A 12,710-nucleotide genomic window follows, 5' to 3' on the forward strand; every position below is an offset into this window, starting at 1 on the left:
GTCCACGGCTGAGCCAAACACAAACCAGCCATGTGCCCGCAGACGTCATCAGCCCAATTCTCGCGATACTCTTGAGTCGCATGGCCGCTCACGGTGTTTACAACTCGTAACGAGCCGCTGCGTGGAAACCAAGTCGTGAAGTGGAAGGACGTCGCATGGTTTCCTTCATCCCTCGCACTCTCCGGCTGCAGCTGAAGCTTTGACAGCGGCGAGGAGAAGCGTGTGCGCGGCCGAACTGCGAGCGGAAGCCAAGGACGAGCAACAAGCCACAACACAGGCATGTAGCATCGGGCGGCTAGCTCCGGCTAATGCTAACGGGAGCTAGTGGCGGTGTCTGTCGCTGACGGACGGGTTTAAGGAGCTAAAGCGCTGTTCCTTCGTCTGTAGGGTCGTCGGTTGTTTCGTTTACAGCGGGAGCAGGACACGCGTGGAGTGAGACGTGAGGTTTGGTGATGGTAGGACGAGCTGGCTCGCTTGAACTGGGCAGGAGCAACATTAGCGCTGGTTTGGAGTGGTTGGCACGTCTCTAGCTACAGGTGTCTGTGAGATATTTAACAACAGACGTCACGTTTACCTCCTTTTTTAAACAATGGCTGTGTTTGTACTTTCTGTCAAATCTGCCCTGAACTTCCTCTGTCAGTTATTCATGAGAACCTGCGAGGCAGATGTTTCATTGTGGCTTTGTTCGGTGTTGCAGAAGGAGCCATAGTGTTCAACATCTGAACATTAAGTTATCATCTGATCTATTAAGCACTGCAAGGTTGCAAGTCAAGTTCATTTTGTGTTTGTTAATTTACTATAAATGTGTTTTATAATGTTTAGATTCAAGTTATCGTCTACACATTGATTATTTACACATTTAAATCTTTACATTAGCGTCATAGAAACAGGAGAAACATGTGTTGAATCTGCCTCTGTAATTCTTTCACATTAACCTGAGTCGGAGGGCTTTCTGGCTTCTTATTGGTTAGGTGAAACACGTGAGAGTGAGAAGCAGGAAGTGTGTGTGTTGATGTAGATGACCAGTGTGGAGAAAATTAAAGTGCTGCTCAGAAAGTGGTTCATCCTGATCCAACTACCCCACATCGAACCCTCACTTTACAGCACCATCAGTGTGTGCGGCACATCAGTCTTCAGCCAAGTCACAAGGGGACATTTTTGTTTGTAGACTTTATTTCCTCCACATCCTAACATCAGCTCACCGATTGTTGTTTGGTTTACCGACAAGAGACCTTGGAGTTAAACGTGAGCTGCCAGTGGCTGCAAGGTTGAAGTATAAAAACATTAACATCTACTTCTGCTAATGATCGATCTCAAGTCTTTTCTACGTCTCAGTTAAATACAAGTACTGTCTCATGGAAACATGTATGATGATGGGTTCAGGTAAATCTGGAAAAAAGACATGCATGTTATATCTGCTAGAGGAACACAGTTAGAATAAGAACAGTTATTTCTGTTTGTTTGAGAACCTTATACTTGAGAATAGTCTTAACTAATAGAAAGGAACTAAACTATGCCAAACTGTAAGATGATGACAACTGTTCTGCCCAGCATGCATCACATTAAGTCAGACACACGCACCTACTGTAACATTGTTCTGATGTGTGTTTTCCATCTTTATCACTACTTTTCCAGGCTAGTGGGTGCTGTGATGTCCGCGACCCTCAACAGACTCAAACACCCACACTGCAGGAAGAAGCACTATCCCAGTAGCACCTATCTCACCCACGTCTGACAGCCAACCAACACAAGGCACTCTGACCCTTGGTAAAGGACTTGACAGAAGAGATTGATACACACAGAGAGATGTCCGATGCGGCCGGAGGTGGGGAAAGCGGTGTGGCAGGCACAGGGCAGGATGCAGAGGCGGACAATGAGCCCCCCCAACAGGCCCCACCTCTACTTGAAGGTGATGATTTGGAGGTCGGGGAGACCTCAGAGGAAGGGCCCCCTCCAGTTGCCAAGCGGCTCAGGATGAGCCAGTCTCCGGAACAGGTTGCAGAGCCCGTCGAGATCCATGGAGAAACATCAGCACAGGCTGGCTTCTTGCCGGAACACCCAGCCCCACCAGCACAAAGTACTTGTTTTAGTGAAACTGCAGGTATGAAATCAAATGCAAGAAAAAAATGAATTAATTCAAGCTCTGACTTTTGGATGTCTGTCTGAGATAATGATTCAGGAATAACTTTTCAAATGTACTCTTTGATGCTAGACACAGGGGAACTACCACAATGTGAGGAAAAAGGTCGAGGGGTGATAGAGGTGCCTGTCAGTCTGGGAGCTGAAGAAGAAGATTGCCATGAGAATGGAGATGGAGGGCATGATGCTGCCTTAGAAGAAGAGACAAAAGCAGAGGAGGAGTGCGACGCTAACGGATCTGCAGACAGCCCCAGCGAAGGACAGCAGTAAGTGGAGGAAGAAGTCCTATTTATTTTTAACCTCAGGCTCTACATAACTTGGAGTAAAGATACTTAGCAGAGAGACCATCAAGTGATCTATTTCGAGCGGGACTTTGTGGCAGGTGGTGATGTTATACAGTGACTGTGAGGATGAGTTACAGGCGTGTCTGTGGAACGGAGAAAGAATACATTTGTGAGTACTGCAGAGCAATAGGTTTTCAATAAAGGCAAGTTGAAAGAGTAGTTGATGAACTGCTGACCAAAATGCAGTACTCATGCCAGTGCTCCTTGATCATATGCTTTCTATGTGGCCTAAGTGTGAGGTCACCACAATACACAGTAGGAATCATCTTAAAAGGTCATCCCTGTTATTTCTTCTCATTTGTACAACATAATACTTGTCTTCTATTTACTATCTCTACTTCCCCCTCAGTACAAATTCAAAGCAAACTTTGACTGACAGTGGGAATAAGAATACCCCTGAGTCTACATAATTACAGTACTGAATATGTACATGTGTAGACGACTCATGAGTGTTAGTTGTGCGAGATAGTACTCGTGTTGAAGTGGGCCTGCAAAAAGTGCTAAAGCATTAACTGATTTAATATTAATCATTATTAATCATTATATTGGCAAAGAAGAGAAGATGAAATGGGGGGTGGGGGTTGATGGAATTAACCTGTAGGTGTAGGAGTGTGAAATGTAATTAACATCCCCTCCACAGCAGCTCAGAACCAACATGTTTTCTTTTAGGTTTTGTGCAAGTTGACACTGTAGCAATAGCTTTGTTCCAGGTGGTGAAAGTTAATTAAACCAAGATATGTTTTTTGTTGAATTTAATGGAACAAAATGGAATGGATGCGTTTTGTTGTTTGATTCATTTGCTCTAACTTTTAAATTATTTGACCAAGGACCTGTCCTTCTCTCTATCCTGCTGCCAGGCTTGGCTTAGAATTTACCCAGAACCCCCAGATGCTGACTGGTTCCTGGACTGAGTACTCGAGCTTCCCAGAGAATTACCTGAAAGGCTGCAAATGGTAATCTCCTCTCATATAAACATCACACAAAATACACCACAGATGAGGTTTTAAATGTGTTAACTATAAAACGTTTTGGGATTACCATAATAAATAAGACTACAACAAAGACATGTATTTTACATGTTGTACCCTGTGGTAGATATCAAGGCCAGCTAGTGATTTGTTTCGTTAAACATCCTGTCCAAATGAAGTTAAGGCAGCACTTCCACGATGTTTATCTTCCTTAGTCAGGTCAGAGTGGGAACACTAACACTGCAGTAGATATACAGTAAGACTGTATCCCGTGGCCTCCAGTTATCTTGATCTGGTTGTTAAGATAGATCAGTATCTCGTTGTGTACACAACAGTATTTATACTTGCTATAAATATTAGCTTTAATGCAAGTCCACTGTATTGTGTCTACGTGGCCCCAGTGGTGTCATTGTGAGTGAGAAATGTATTTGTCGCTGTTTTTTTGTTTTTGTTTTTATACCTCTGCGCTGGCAACAGCCTTGATCGGGGGCATTTAGTTTGTCCGCATGTATCATCTGTTCTTGTGAGGGAAATTTCATGCCATTAAAATTCAAATATTCTCTCCTCTCCTAACCAAGGGCCCCTGATGGTTCCTGTATCCTGACCAACAGTGCAGACAATGTGCTCCGTGTGTACAACGTCCCTCCAGAGATCTACAGCTACAATTGGGACTTGCTTCCAGAGATGGTGAGGACACAGATCGCCCTCCATAGAGGCTCTCAGACATGCTCTGAACTCCGGATATTCTAGAGGCTTTCTCCACAAGAGAACGCAAATGTCTGAGGGAGAGGCTCCGGAATTTCCTTCCAGCCCCGTAGTAAGAACTCCGGATTATGTCAGAATGAGCCCAAGTGATAAAACAACAAAAGATAATCTGGAAGGTTCCCCAAGAGTGAGCATGTTGATGACGTATCAAATACGCTACAGATGCAAAAATGAGAAAAACTACAGAATACAAATATCTCTGGATGACAAAGTGATGACATTCATGCTAGTCTTGATACGCTGTAAACAAAAACTTACATATAGAAATAAGAAAACTCAGCTGTTTGAGATTTCTTTGGGATTTAATGTGTTACAGCATCAAAGAAAACAGCAAAACACAATTTAATATAATACGTTACAGGTGAATATTTATCTGTTATAAATATAACAGGAGTTCTGTCTTTTTTAGGTTCTGGGAAATATTGAGCAGCGAGCCAATCTCTCTGTTGCTTTACAGGCAGGTAGATTGAGATCACTGACAAAAATAATTGAAATCTAATCAATTTCCTACTCTACAGAGATATCAGTCTTTGAAAAGAGGAGAAAATTGAGCTTTGATTGCTCCATTTCAAAAATCACACCAATGACTTTTGAAAATAAATCTTACCACCAAGAAAAAAACGTGTGACTGTGTATTGTAGCCAGCATCAGCACTAATAGATCCCAGTGGTCAGCTGAGCTGCTGCGCCTGACTGTGGTCTTCTCTGCCCATTATTCTGTGGCAGAGTCCGGTGCTGAGGATGGCAGAGGGAGACACCATCTACGACTACTGCTGGTACCCCAAGATGAGCTCTCTGGATGCAGACACGTGCTTGTGAGTTGAACGTGATCTTTGCTGAACTATTCTTCAGTGTCTAATGAACGGGAAATCAACGAGTCCTGCGAGTCACGTTCAGATTCTGTAACGAGGTGTAGTGATGACGAATGAAATTGTCTCCACATGGGCCGTTACTTAATACCAGGACGGGACACTTTCGTCATCACAACACCTGGCATTCGATTGGTTGGGCAATTTTGATGACTTGTTGCACAAAGAGTCCAAGAGCAGAAGAGAAATCCGAGAGTAGACGTTTCACACAGAAGCGTGAGCACAAGGAGAAGAGCTGGAGCTGGAGCGCAGGAAATCAAAGCACAAGCGGGGTATATTTGAGTGCAAGCGCAGGGTTTTGAGTGAGTTCAGTACAAAGTCTGAGCCTGAAATCAATAAGTTCTGCTCTCAAACCAAAAGACCACGCTATTGAATAAAGACAGGAGGAAAAAAAAATCCTCTATGAAAAAAGCCTATGCATTTAACAGATGGATGAGACATTTAAAGACTTTAAAGGTCAACTTGCCAGATAAGGTGAAGAGTATATGCACAGAAAAGGTGCTATATTGTCTATGGAGGCTATTTTCATTTCATTGGTTAATTGTTTTTAATCTAGATCATGGATAGTTAGTTCAGGACACTGTGCTTTTATGTGTGAGAGTACGATTTTCTTTATGCGTGACCATGTCTAATAGGCTACCTGAATATTGAAGATATTTTTGTATGCTTGCGACTCATTCTTTGATCCCTGTGGTATATGCGTTTGTGGGAGCCGGCTGCCAGCGTGGAGAGAAGCTGTAAAAGCTTTCTGATGTCTCTCATTAGGAGTAGAGAGCAGCCCTTTGTCTTGTCTGCCTCCGTCGCAAGCAGCGCGGCTGTTTGAGACCCACGGTGCTTTGCAGCATGATTCAGCCCACTAACAGCACTCCAGAGCCCAGACAACACCTAAAGGGCCTCATGATCCCCTGACTCTGGGACTTCTCCTTTTGTGTTGTTCTCCTTTTTTTCTCCGAGTGTGTGCAGGCGCGCGCCATGGCAGACTTTTACAATGTGGCAATTATGACATCAATGTGTGTTTGTGCGTGCGCTGTGACTCCCCGCCGTCACCGTGGAGAATGCAGATCGTCTGTGGCGAGAGAGGTAGGGCCAGTTGTAGCCTCCTCCCTTTGATCGAGACCCAGTGTTGGCACCGCTCCACGGCCAACATCAGACAGGCTTTACAGAGTAAGAAGAGGGGTGTCGGGGGGTCAGGATCCGAATGTCCCGAGAAGAGAGTTGTGTAAACCGCAAAAAGATCAACAAATGGTTTGCGTGGACAATGAACCACTTCAGGGGCCCTGTGTGTATCTGCCAAAGCCGAACAAAGACCTGCCTGTCATGAGGATGCCAGGAGGAGCTGACAGCAGATACTCTTCATCTTCTTTAGATCAGCGCCACGTATCAGATAGGAGCTCCTGCAGAGCAGAGCCGTGTGGTCGGACAAGCTCAGATTGGATTGTTAAAGGCTGAGGCAGACAGATGAAAGGTTAGACCTGTGATGCTTTAACACATCTACAGCAAGCTTGTTTTGCTTGTACCTTTTCTGTCTCCCTCCCTCCTCCCCCCCCTCCTCTTTTCACACCCCCCATTTTGTCTCTTGCCCCCCCAGCACTCCTTGAACTCTCCGTCTGCCAGAAGCCATTTGTTGTGGATGCCCCTCCTGTAGAGAGGGAATAAGGGCCCCTGTTATGACTCGGTTAAGTTGCACTGAGTTCTAGGCTTTGCTCCAAGGTAGCAGCAGTCTAGCATTATAATTGGGCATTTCCCTGCTCTGGAATAAAGCTGCGGCGCAGAGGGGCTATAACGAAACACGGCAGCATCGGTAGGGGCTAATTTCCTTTGTCTAATTGAGCCGCAGTGATGTTTTGGCCTTTTTTCAGTGCCCAATAATTAGAGTTTAAAAGGAGCGGTGCAGTGTTTGCTCCTGATTTGAATCAATAAGAACGTGCTGTGGTCTTGTCTCCATAATGAGGCATCGCACAATACTGTGTATTTGTTTTGATGTATTGATACACCGAGGTGGATGCGGTGCAGCAGAGGATAGCAACTGGAGAATGAATCAAGATGTGTTTGGTCATACATAATGTATATCTCAAAAGAATCTCAGCAGCCTATCTCATTTGAATCTGTTTCTTATCCTCTGAGATGTCATTTTACAGTTATAACAGTTTTATTTCACCAGTTACTTTGTGTGCAAATACTGTTTTTTGTACACTAAATATGTTCCTTGGGCTTGAAACTCTAAACTGAGTCATCTGTTAATCATTGTAAAGGCAAAACAATCCCAGAGCCAATAAAGAGTAACCCAATTAGGTATTCTCAGCTTTTATTCACCCTTTTTTCATAATATGCCTCATTCACTCTATTCCCTGTTGTCTCTGTGCTTTCCCCATAGCTCACGTTTGCCATTCTTTTCTTCTCGTCACTCATCTTCCCCAGCCTAGCAAGCAGTAGCCGTGACAACCCAGTCCACATATGGGATGCATTTTACGGGGATGTGCGAGCCAGTTTCCGACCCTACAATCACCTGGATGAGCTGACAGCGGCTCACTCCCTCTGCTTCACGCCGGACGGCACGCAGCTCTACTGCGGCTTCGACAAAACCGTCAGGGTCTTCTACACCGATCGTCCAGGCAGAGACTGTGAGGAGCGGCCCACAATAGGTCAGTCATCAACTACTCCTCCAAAGTTTCAATATAAAGCATCATAATGGTGTTTTCATGTTGGCTATTTCAGAGGTCTGTTAAACTATCGAAATAGTCATCAGACCTAATTTCACAACTTTTCAAAATAAAAGCTTTGTAATTCACCTCGATGTAATTCACCTTACTGCATTAAAACGGCCGCTGTGCTTTTAGTTCGAAGACGAATTGCCAAACAGGAAGTGATTCAATGAATGCTGTTGCCATGATAGAGATCAGCACCCGCAACACCTATGAATGTCTATGTCAGTTCAATATGGTAAAATGACAATAATCAAATAGTCAAAATGATCAGGTGGCGTTTTTGACCTGTGGTTTGACCCAGTTGTCGACGCTGCTGGAGTTCATTCGAGGACGTAGAAGAAGACACGTTCATCCCGATCCGCAGACTGAGTCTTAAAGAGCTGGTCGCTTGTTCATACAACTTTAGTTGATATTGAACATATCCCACTTCCCTGGGCCATTAACAACATGCCAAGCCATTAAGACAAATAGTTCTTGAGATAAGTATTCCCCTGACAGACAGACGTTTGTGGATATAGTGAGATGGGATTTGTGAATTCTCCCTGTTCCAGGATGCTACAACTCCTAGAGTCAAAAAGAATTTACAAAAAGAATTGCATTCACAGGCTGTGTTTTTGGAAAATCCAGCGCACAAGAGAAATGATAAGTAAAAAGAGACATTGTGAAAAGGATAATATAATGTCGACTGTTGCCTGGCTGTCACATCACTCAGGTTTTTATTATGAACTTCTGACCAAACTGGGAAGAATTCCTTATCTCTGTCACACGTTTCATTTCACCAGTTTCTTGTAGTTAATGGGCTTATGTATTTAAATAAAGGCGAATAAAGGCGACTCTTCAGGTGGCAAGAAACAAATATGGTAACACATGCATGAAATAGTTGTCTTTATTTTTAGGTCATGAGTAATCTCCAGCCCCGATGCGCTGGCAACTCAACACTGCTCTGGTAGATTATTACTGTCTTTGGTTTCTTGTGTGTTTGGCTCCTTCGTCTCCGCTTGATAACTAATAACTGCAAATTATGCAGAAATGTATGGTGAGTCTCAAAAGCAGGTTATGTGATACACATGAGGGCCCTGCCAAACCATTGCCTCTGCTTCTACGGGCCAAAAATGTGTCTCCTCCGAAAAGTAAGAAAGAGGATTATTTGGAAAGGAGTGAACCGTAAAAAGAAACAGATGATCCAAAATGTGACTGTGGCACTGTTGAACCTTTTTGCTCTGACAGATGTAAGCAGGAGTCGCCAAAAAAACATCAACTTGAACTTGGGAGTAAAAGTGTTTGGGAGTTGTGTCTAGTGAACCGTGTTTTTATTTAATTTTTGTATTATTCTGACAGCTATGCAAAATGTCGCTCTCTTGTCATCACTGCAGTGAAGAAGCAGGGCCAAAGTGGCATCATCTCCTGCTTTAGCTTCAGCCCCTGCCAGTCTGTTTACGCCTGTGGCTCTTACTCCCGCTGCGCTGGCCTCTACTCCTGCCAAGACGGCACCCTGCTGGCTCTGCTGCCGACCCGCCACCACGGAGGCCTCACCCATCTGCTCTTCTCCCCTGACGGCAACTACCTGTATACCGGCGGGCGCAAGGTTAAGACACACACACACACACACACACACACACACACACACACACACACACACACACACACACACACACACACACACACAAGCATGCACCTGCAAATGCCAGCAAGCACTTGTTTGAATGAGCACACACACACCATCAGTAGGTTGTGTGTGTCAAGTAGGTAGCTTTTGTCAGTTGTTTTTCAGGAAGTGGTTCACACAGGCAAAGCTTATGGGTAAGAGCTGACCTGTCCTTCACTTCCATTGTACTGTTGACCCTGTACTAACTCACATATGCTAAATAAAATCTTACGGTAAGGTCTTTTTGAAAAACACTTTTTATCTTATTTGTTGAAATCCTCTTCACATCTCGATAGCCATCAATAAATAAAGTTGTCTGACAACAAGAAAAGCCGGCTTGATGCCGGTGTCTGTGGCCCTCACAGGACTGTATCAAACATGACACCATATCTATTTTATTCAGCATGTAAGCTATATGCCTATATAATACTTTTCTGAATCATTAATTTGTGTTGCAATTGTTACTTATTCTGACAAACAATCTTGATCTTAAAAGAATTACTCATTTGTTTTGCACAAATGATCAGACAGAGGAAGCTCTGATACTTGCTGGCCTCTGTAGCTCTGAATGTGCCTGTGTGTGTCTCTGTAGGATCCAGAAATCCTGTGCTGGGATTTAAGAGAGCCAGGAAAGGTCGTGTTTTCACTTAAGAGGAACGTCGCCACTAACCAGCGCATCTACTTTGACCTGGACCAGTAAGTTTACTTTGCTAAAGCTGTTTTCAGTCACTCCGGAGAATGTGTGGACAATTTGGTGCAGACTTTTCCTTTCACCTATGAACAATGCAATGTGGGTCGAGCACGCAGGAGGCAGGACGTGATGTATTAAAAACACCTCGTCGACCTTTATCAAAAGCTCATTTTCACCCTGAGATATTTGTACTGTCTTTGTTTGTTTGTGTTTTTGTCAGTCTTGCATCTGTTGCCCGCCCGCTGTGCATTTACCTGATATTTTCCTGCTGTATTCTGACATTTTAGTTGGGGGCTGGCAGGAAAAACTCCAGATAATGTCCGTAGCAACTGATTTCACACAGTTGCCCTGGCGCATACCGCCCCACAGTATTATTTCAGGAGTTCAGTGCATGTCTGAAAGCAGAATAATTAGAACTGTACTCGGGGATGTGTGTGTGAGCTTGGACTGTGACAAAGTAGTGATGCTGCCCTAAAATCCACATATTACAGTAAATACAGTCTGAGATAAGGGACATTTATCCAGTGCAGTTTGCTACCTGGTTGGTGATATGGCCTGACCATTCCATGTGTGTGTGTGTGTGTGTGTGTGTGTGTGTATAGGTCAGGCAGGTACCTGCTGAGTGGTGACACAGAGGGAGTCTTGTCAGTGTGGGACACCCAAACAGCTCCTCCTGATGGTAACGAGGAGCTACTGCAATCCCAGCTGAGGTTCCAGGCCCACTGGGACTGCACCAATGGCATCAGGTATGATTATCGAAAGGTCTAAACCATCTCATTGACTGGTCACACATTTATTTCATTTCAAGCTGATGAAGATACACTATGACCGACAGTGATGCATCCAATCTTACGTTTTTAGTGTTGATTGATTCCGAAGTTGTGCAATGAATCAATTGTACTGCTGCAGGGCAAAATATCCAAATTGTCATATCTTTAATTTTCTGCATTTGCGTTCCCCCCCCCATCCCTTATTTTCTTCCTGACCCACAGTATTCATCCATTCATGCCGTTGTTGGCGACCTCCAGTGGCCAGCGGCAGTTCCCGTCGCCCAGCGACAGCGATGGTGAATCGGCCTCTGGCAGCGAGGGAGCTGAAGCTGTGATGACCCCGCAGGAGATCCGACAAGACAACGCCCTGACTCTGTGGTGGGCCGGCCCGCTCGGCCCCGCCCCAGAGGGGAACCAGGAGCCGAACACGGCGGCAGAGACCTGAGGCTCTCTTGAGTTCAGCCAACTGACACAAATTGAGTTACACCTGCCAATGTGAAGTTTATTTTGGGAATTTTTGATGTGGACAAAACGAATTATGGGTCAGTTAAAGCCTTTTCTCCATCAGCAACATGGAGGCCTGACGTGGGCCACAATTACTGGGTCTTTTCCACTCGCAGTTCAAATACAGCGTTGAAATTAAATCTTATCATATCACCTGCAAGTTTAGTAACGTCGTAGAATTTAAATTAAATGATTGAGACAGAACTGATTTTCAGATCTCTGTGTTTTGAAATTTTCTTTGCTCCAATGCCATTTGGGTAAATAAGAATTGGAGCTATATGCATCGACGATGGTCAATGACAAGAAGTGGGTTGCATAAGTAGTGGACTGCGGATTGATATTTCTCTATTGGGTTATTGAATGTGTGAGAACATTTTTAAGAGGATGGTTACCTGTATTTACCTGTGTTTTTTTATCCTTTTTGAATGGTTCGGTTGGGACAGAGTCGAGTCTGACTCCCAGCGTCGACCTACTGATCGCACCTCTGATTTTGATTCGTATTTGCGGGAGTGTTCGTTTATTTGTGTTTGTAACGCTGCCGCGGAGATTCTTAACTGCTCTATAGTCACAGTAAGTGCCATTTGTCCTTGAGCTTTGCTTTTGTAAACCGATGGGTGTCTCCTCTTTTTTTTAAACTGTTGGACGCAACAAGTCGTCACGTCGCTCTGTGCATGCCAACAAAATGTATATTTTTATAAAGCCTTGATGTTGATTCTGATTTCCAATGTTAAATCCGTAAGCAGCTGGCGTGATCACGAGACCTCATCACAATCTGTGAAGATGCCATTTCGTGGGTGCACGTGGAAAATGAGCGTCGCCACTTCTACTTCTTTTTCTCCACAGGATGTTTTTCTCAGATTGTATTTGTACCTGTGTGAGTGGTGATGTGGCAGCGCAGAACACATTGTATTTGAGTAATTGCATTAACAATGTCCTACAATGATTTGCTGCACGCTTATGTTGCCATCAGTGGGGGTGTACCTTGCTGTGGGGTTTCTTTGCAGGCTGGTCAGAGGCTCGGCACGCTCCAACCAAAGCCTGATATTTTTAGATAAATCGATTAACCCTGATGCCCCTGCTGATTCAGGTTTCACTTTCTGGAAATGTGTTGCCAAGCAATAGTAGCTACTATCTGTCAGCTATTATTACACAAAACAACACAATGTATGCTCTACCAGTGGGTATTAGGCCTTGATGATGCCACGCGTCTCTAGATAGATGGCCGTGTCTGCAACAGGTGTTTTTTATTCAAGCAGCAGTGAATTAAAAGCATATCTCATCACAGATTCATGCTCTTATTTTTGTATTTTT

The 12,710-nt window shown here is 44.3% G+C and overlaps 1 protein-coding gene across 2 annotated transcripts; it reads left to right on the plus strand.

The window, feature by feature from the left end:
* Positions 1-58: 58 nt before the first annotated feature.
* wrap53 (WD repeat containing, antisense to TP53) lies at positions 59-12,470 on the plus strand. 2 transcript variants are annotated; one of them, XM_034615305.1, is made up of 11 exons: positions 59-277; positions 1,636-2,101; positions 2,213-2,405; positions 3,341-3,436; positions 4,030-4,138; positions 4,942-5,030; positions 7,503-7,726; positions 9,163-9,374; positions 10,027-10,130; positions 10,728-10,871; positions 11,118-12,470. In XM_034615305.1, exons 2-11 carry the CDS (start codon positions 1,807-1,809, stop codon positions 11,338-11,340), a joined length of 1,689 nt encoding a protein of 562 aa, XP_034471196.1. In that variant the 5' UTR covers positions 59-277; positions 1,636-1,806; the 3' UTR covers positions 11,341-12,470. The 2 variants fall into 2 exon arrangements, with proteins under 2 accessions (XP_034471196.1, XP_034471198.1); XM_034615307.1 differs by lacking the exon at positions 59-277 and adding an exon at positions 398-536.
* Positions 12,471-12,710: the final 240 nt, after the last annotated feature.

This window comes from Hippoglossus hippoglossus, chromosome 18, assembly GCF_009819705.1.
Source record: "Hippoglossus hippoglossus isolate fHipHip1 chromosome 18, fHipHip1.pri, whole genome shotgun sequence".
In the NCBI taxonomy this organism is placed as follows: Eukaryota; Metazoa; Chordata; class Actinopteri; order Pleuronectiformes; family Pleuronectidae; genus Hippoglossus; species Hippoglossus hippoglossus.

Excerpts from the sequence above, each read along its gene's own strand:
- wrap53 (XM_034615305.1), top strand. The coding sequence starts at position 1,807 with ATGTCCGATGCGGCCGGAGGTGGGGAAAGCGGTGTGGCAGGCACAGGG. Across the intron at positions 9,375-10,026 it reads TGTATACCGGCGGGCGCAAG|GATCCAGAAATCCTGTGCTG; the intron begins GTTAAGACACAC and ends GTGTCTCTGTAG. Across the intron at positions 10,872-11,117 it reads GACTGCACCAATGGCATCAG|TATTCATCCATTCATGCCGT; the intron begins GTATGATTATCG and ends CCTGACCCACAG.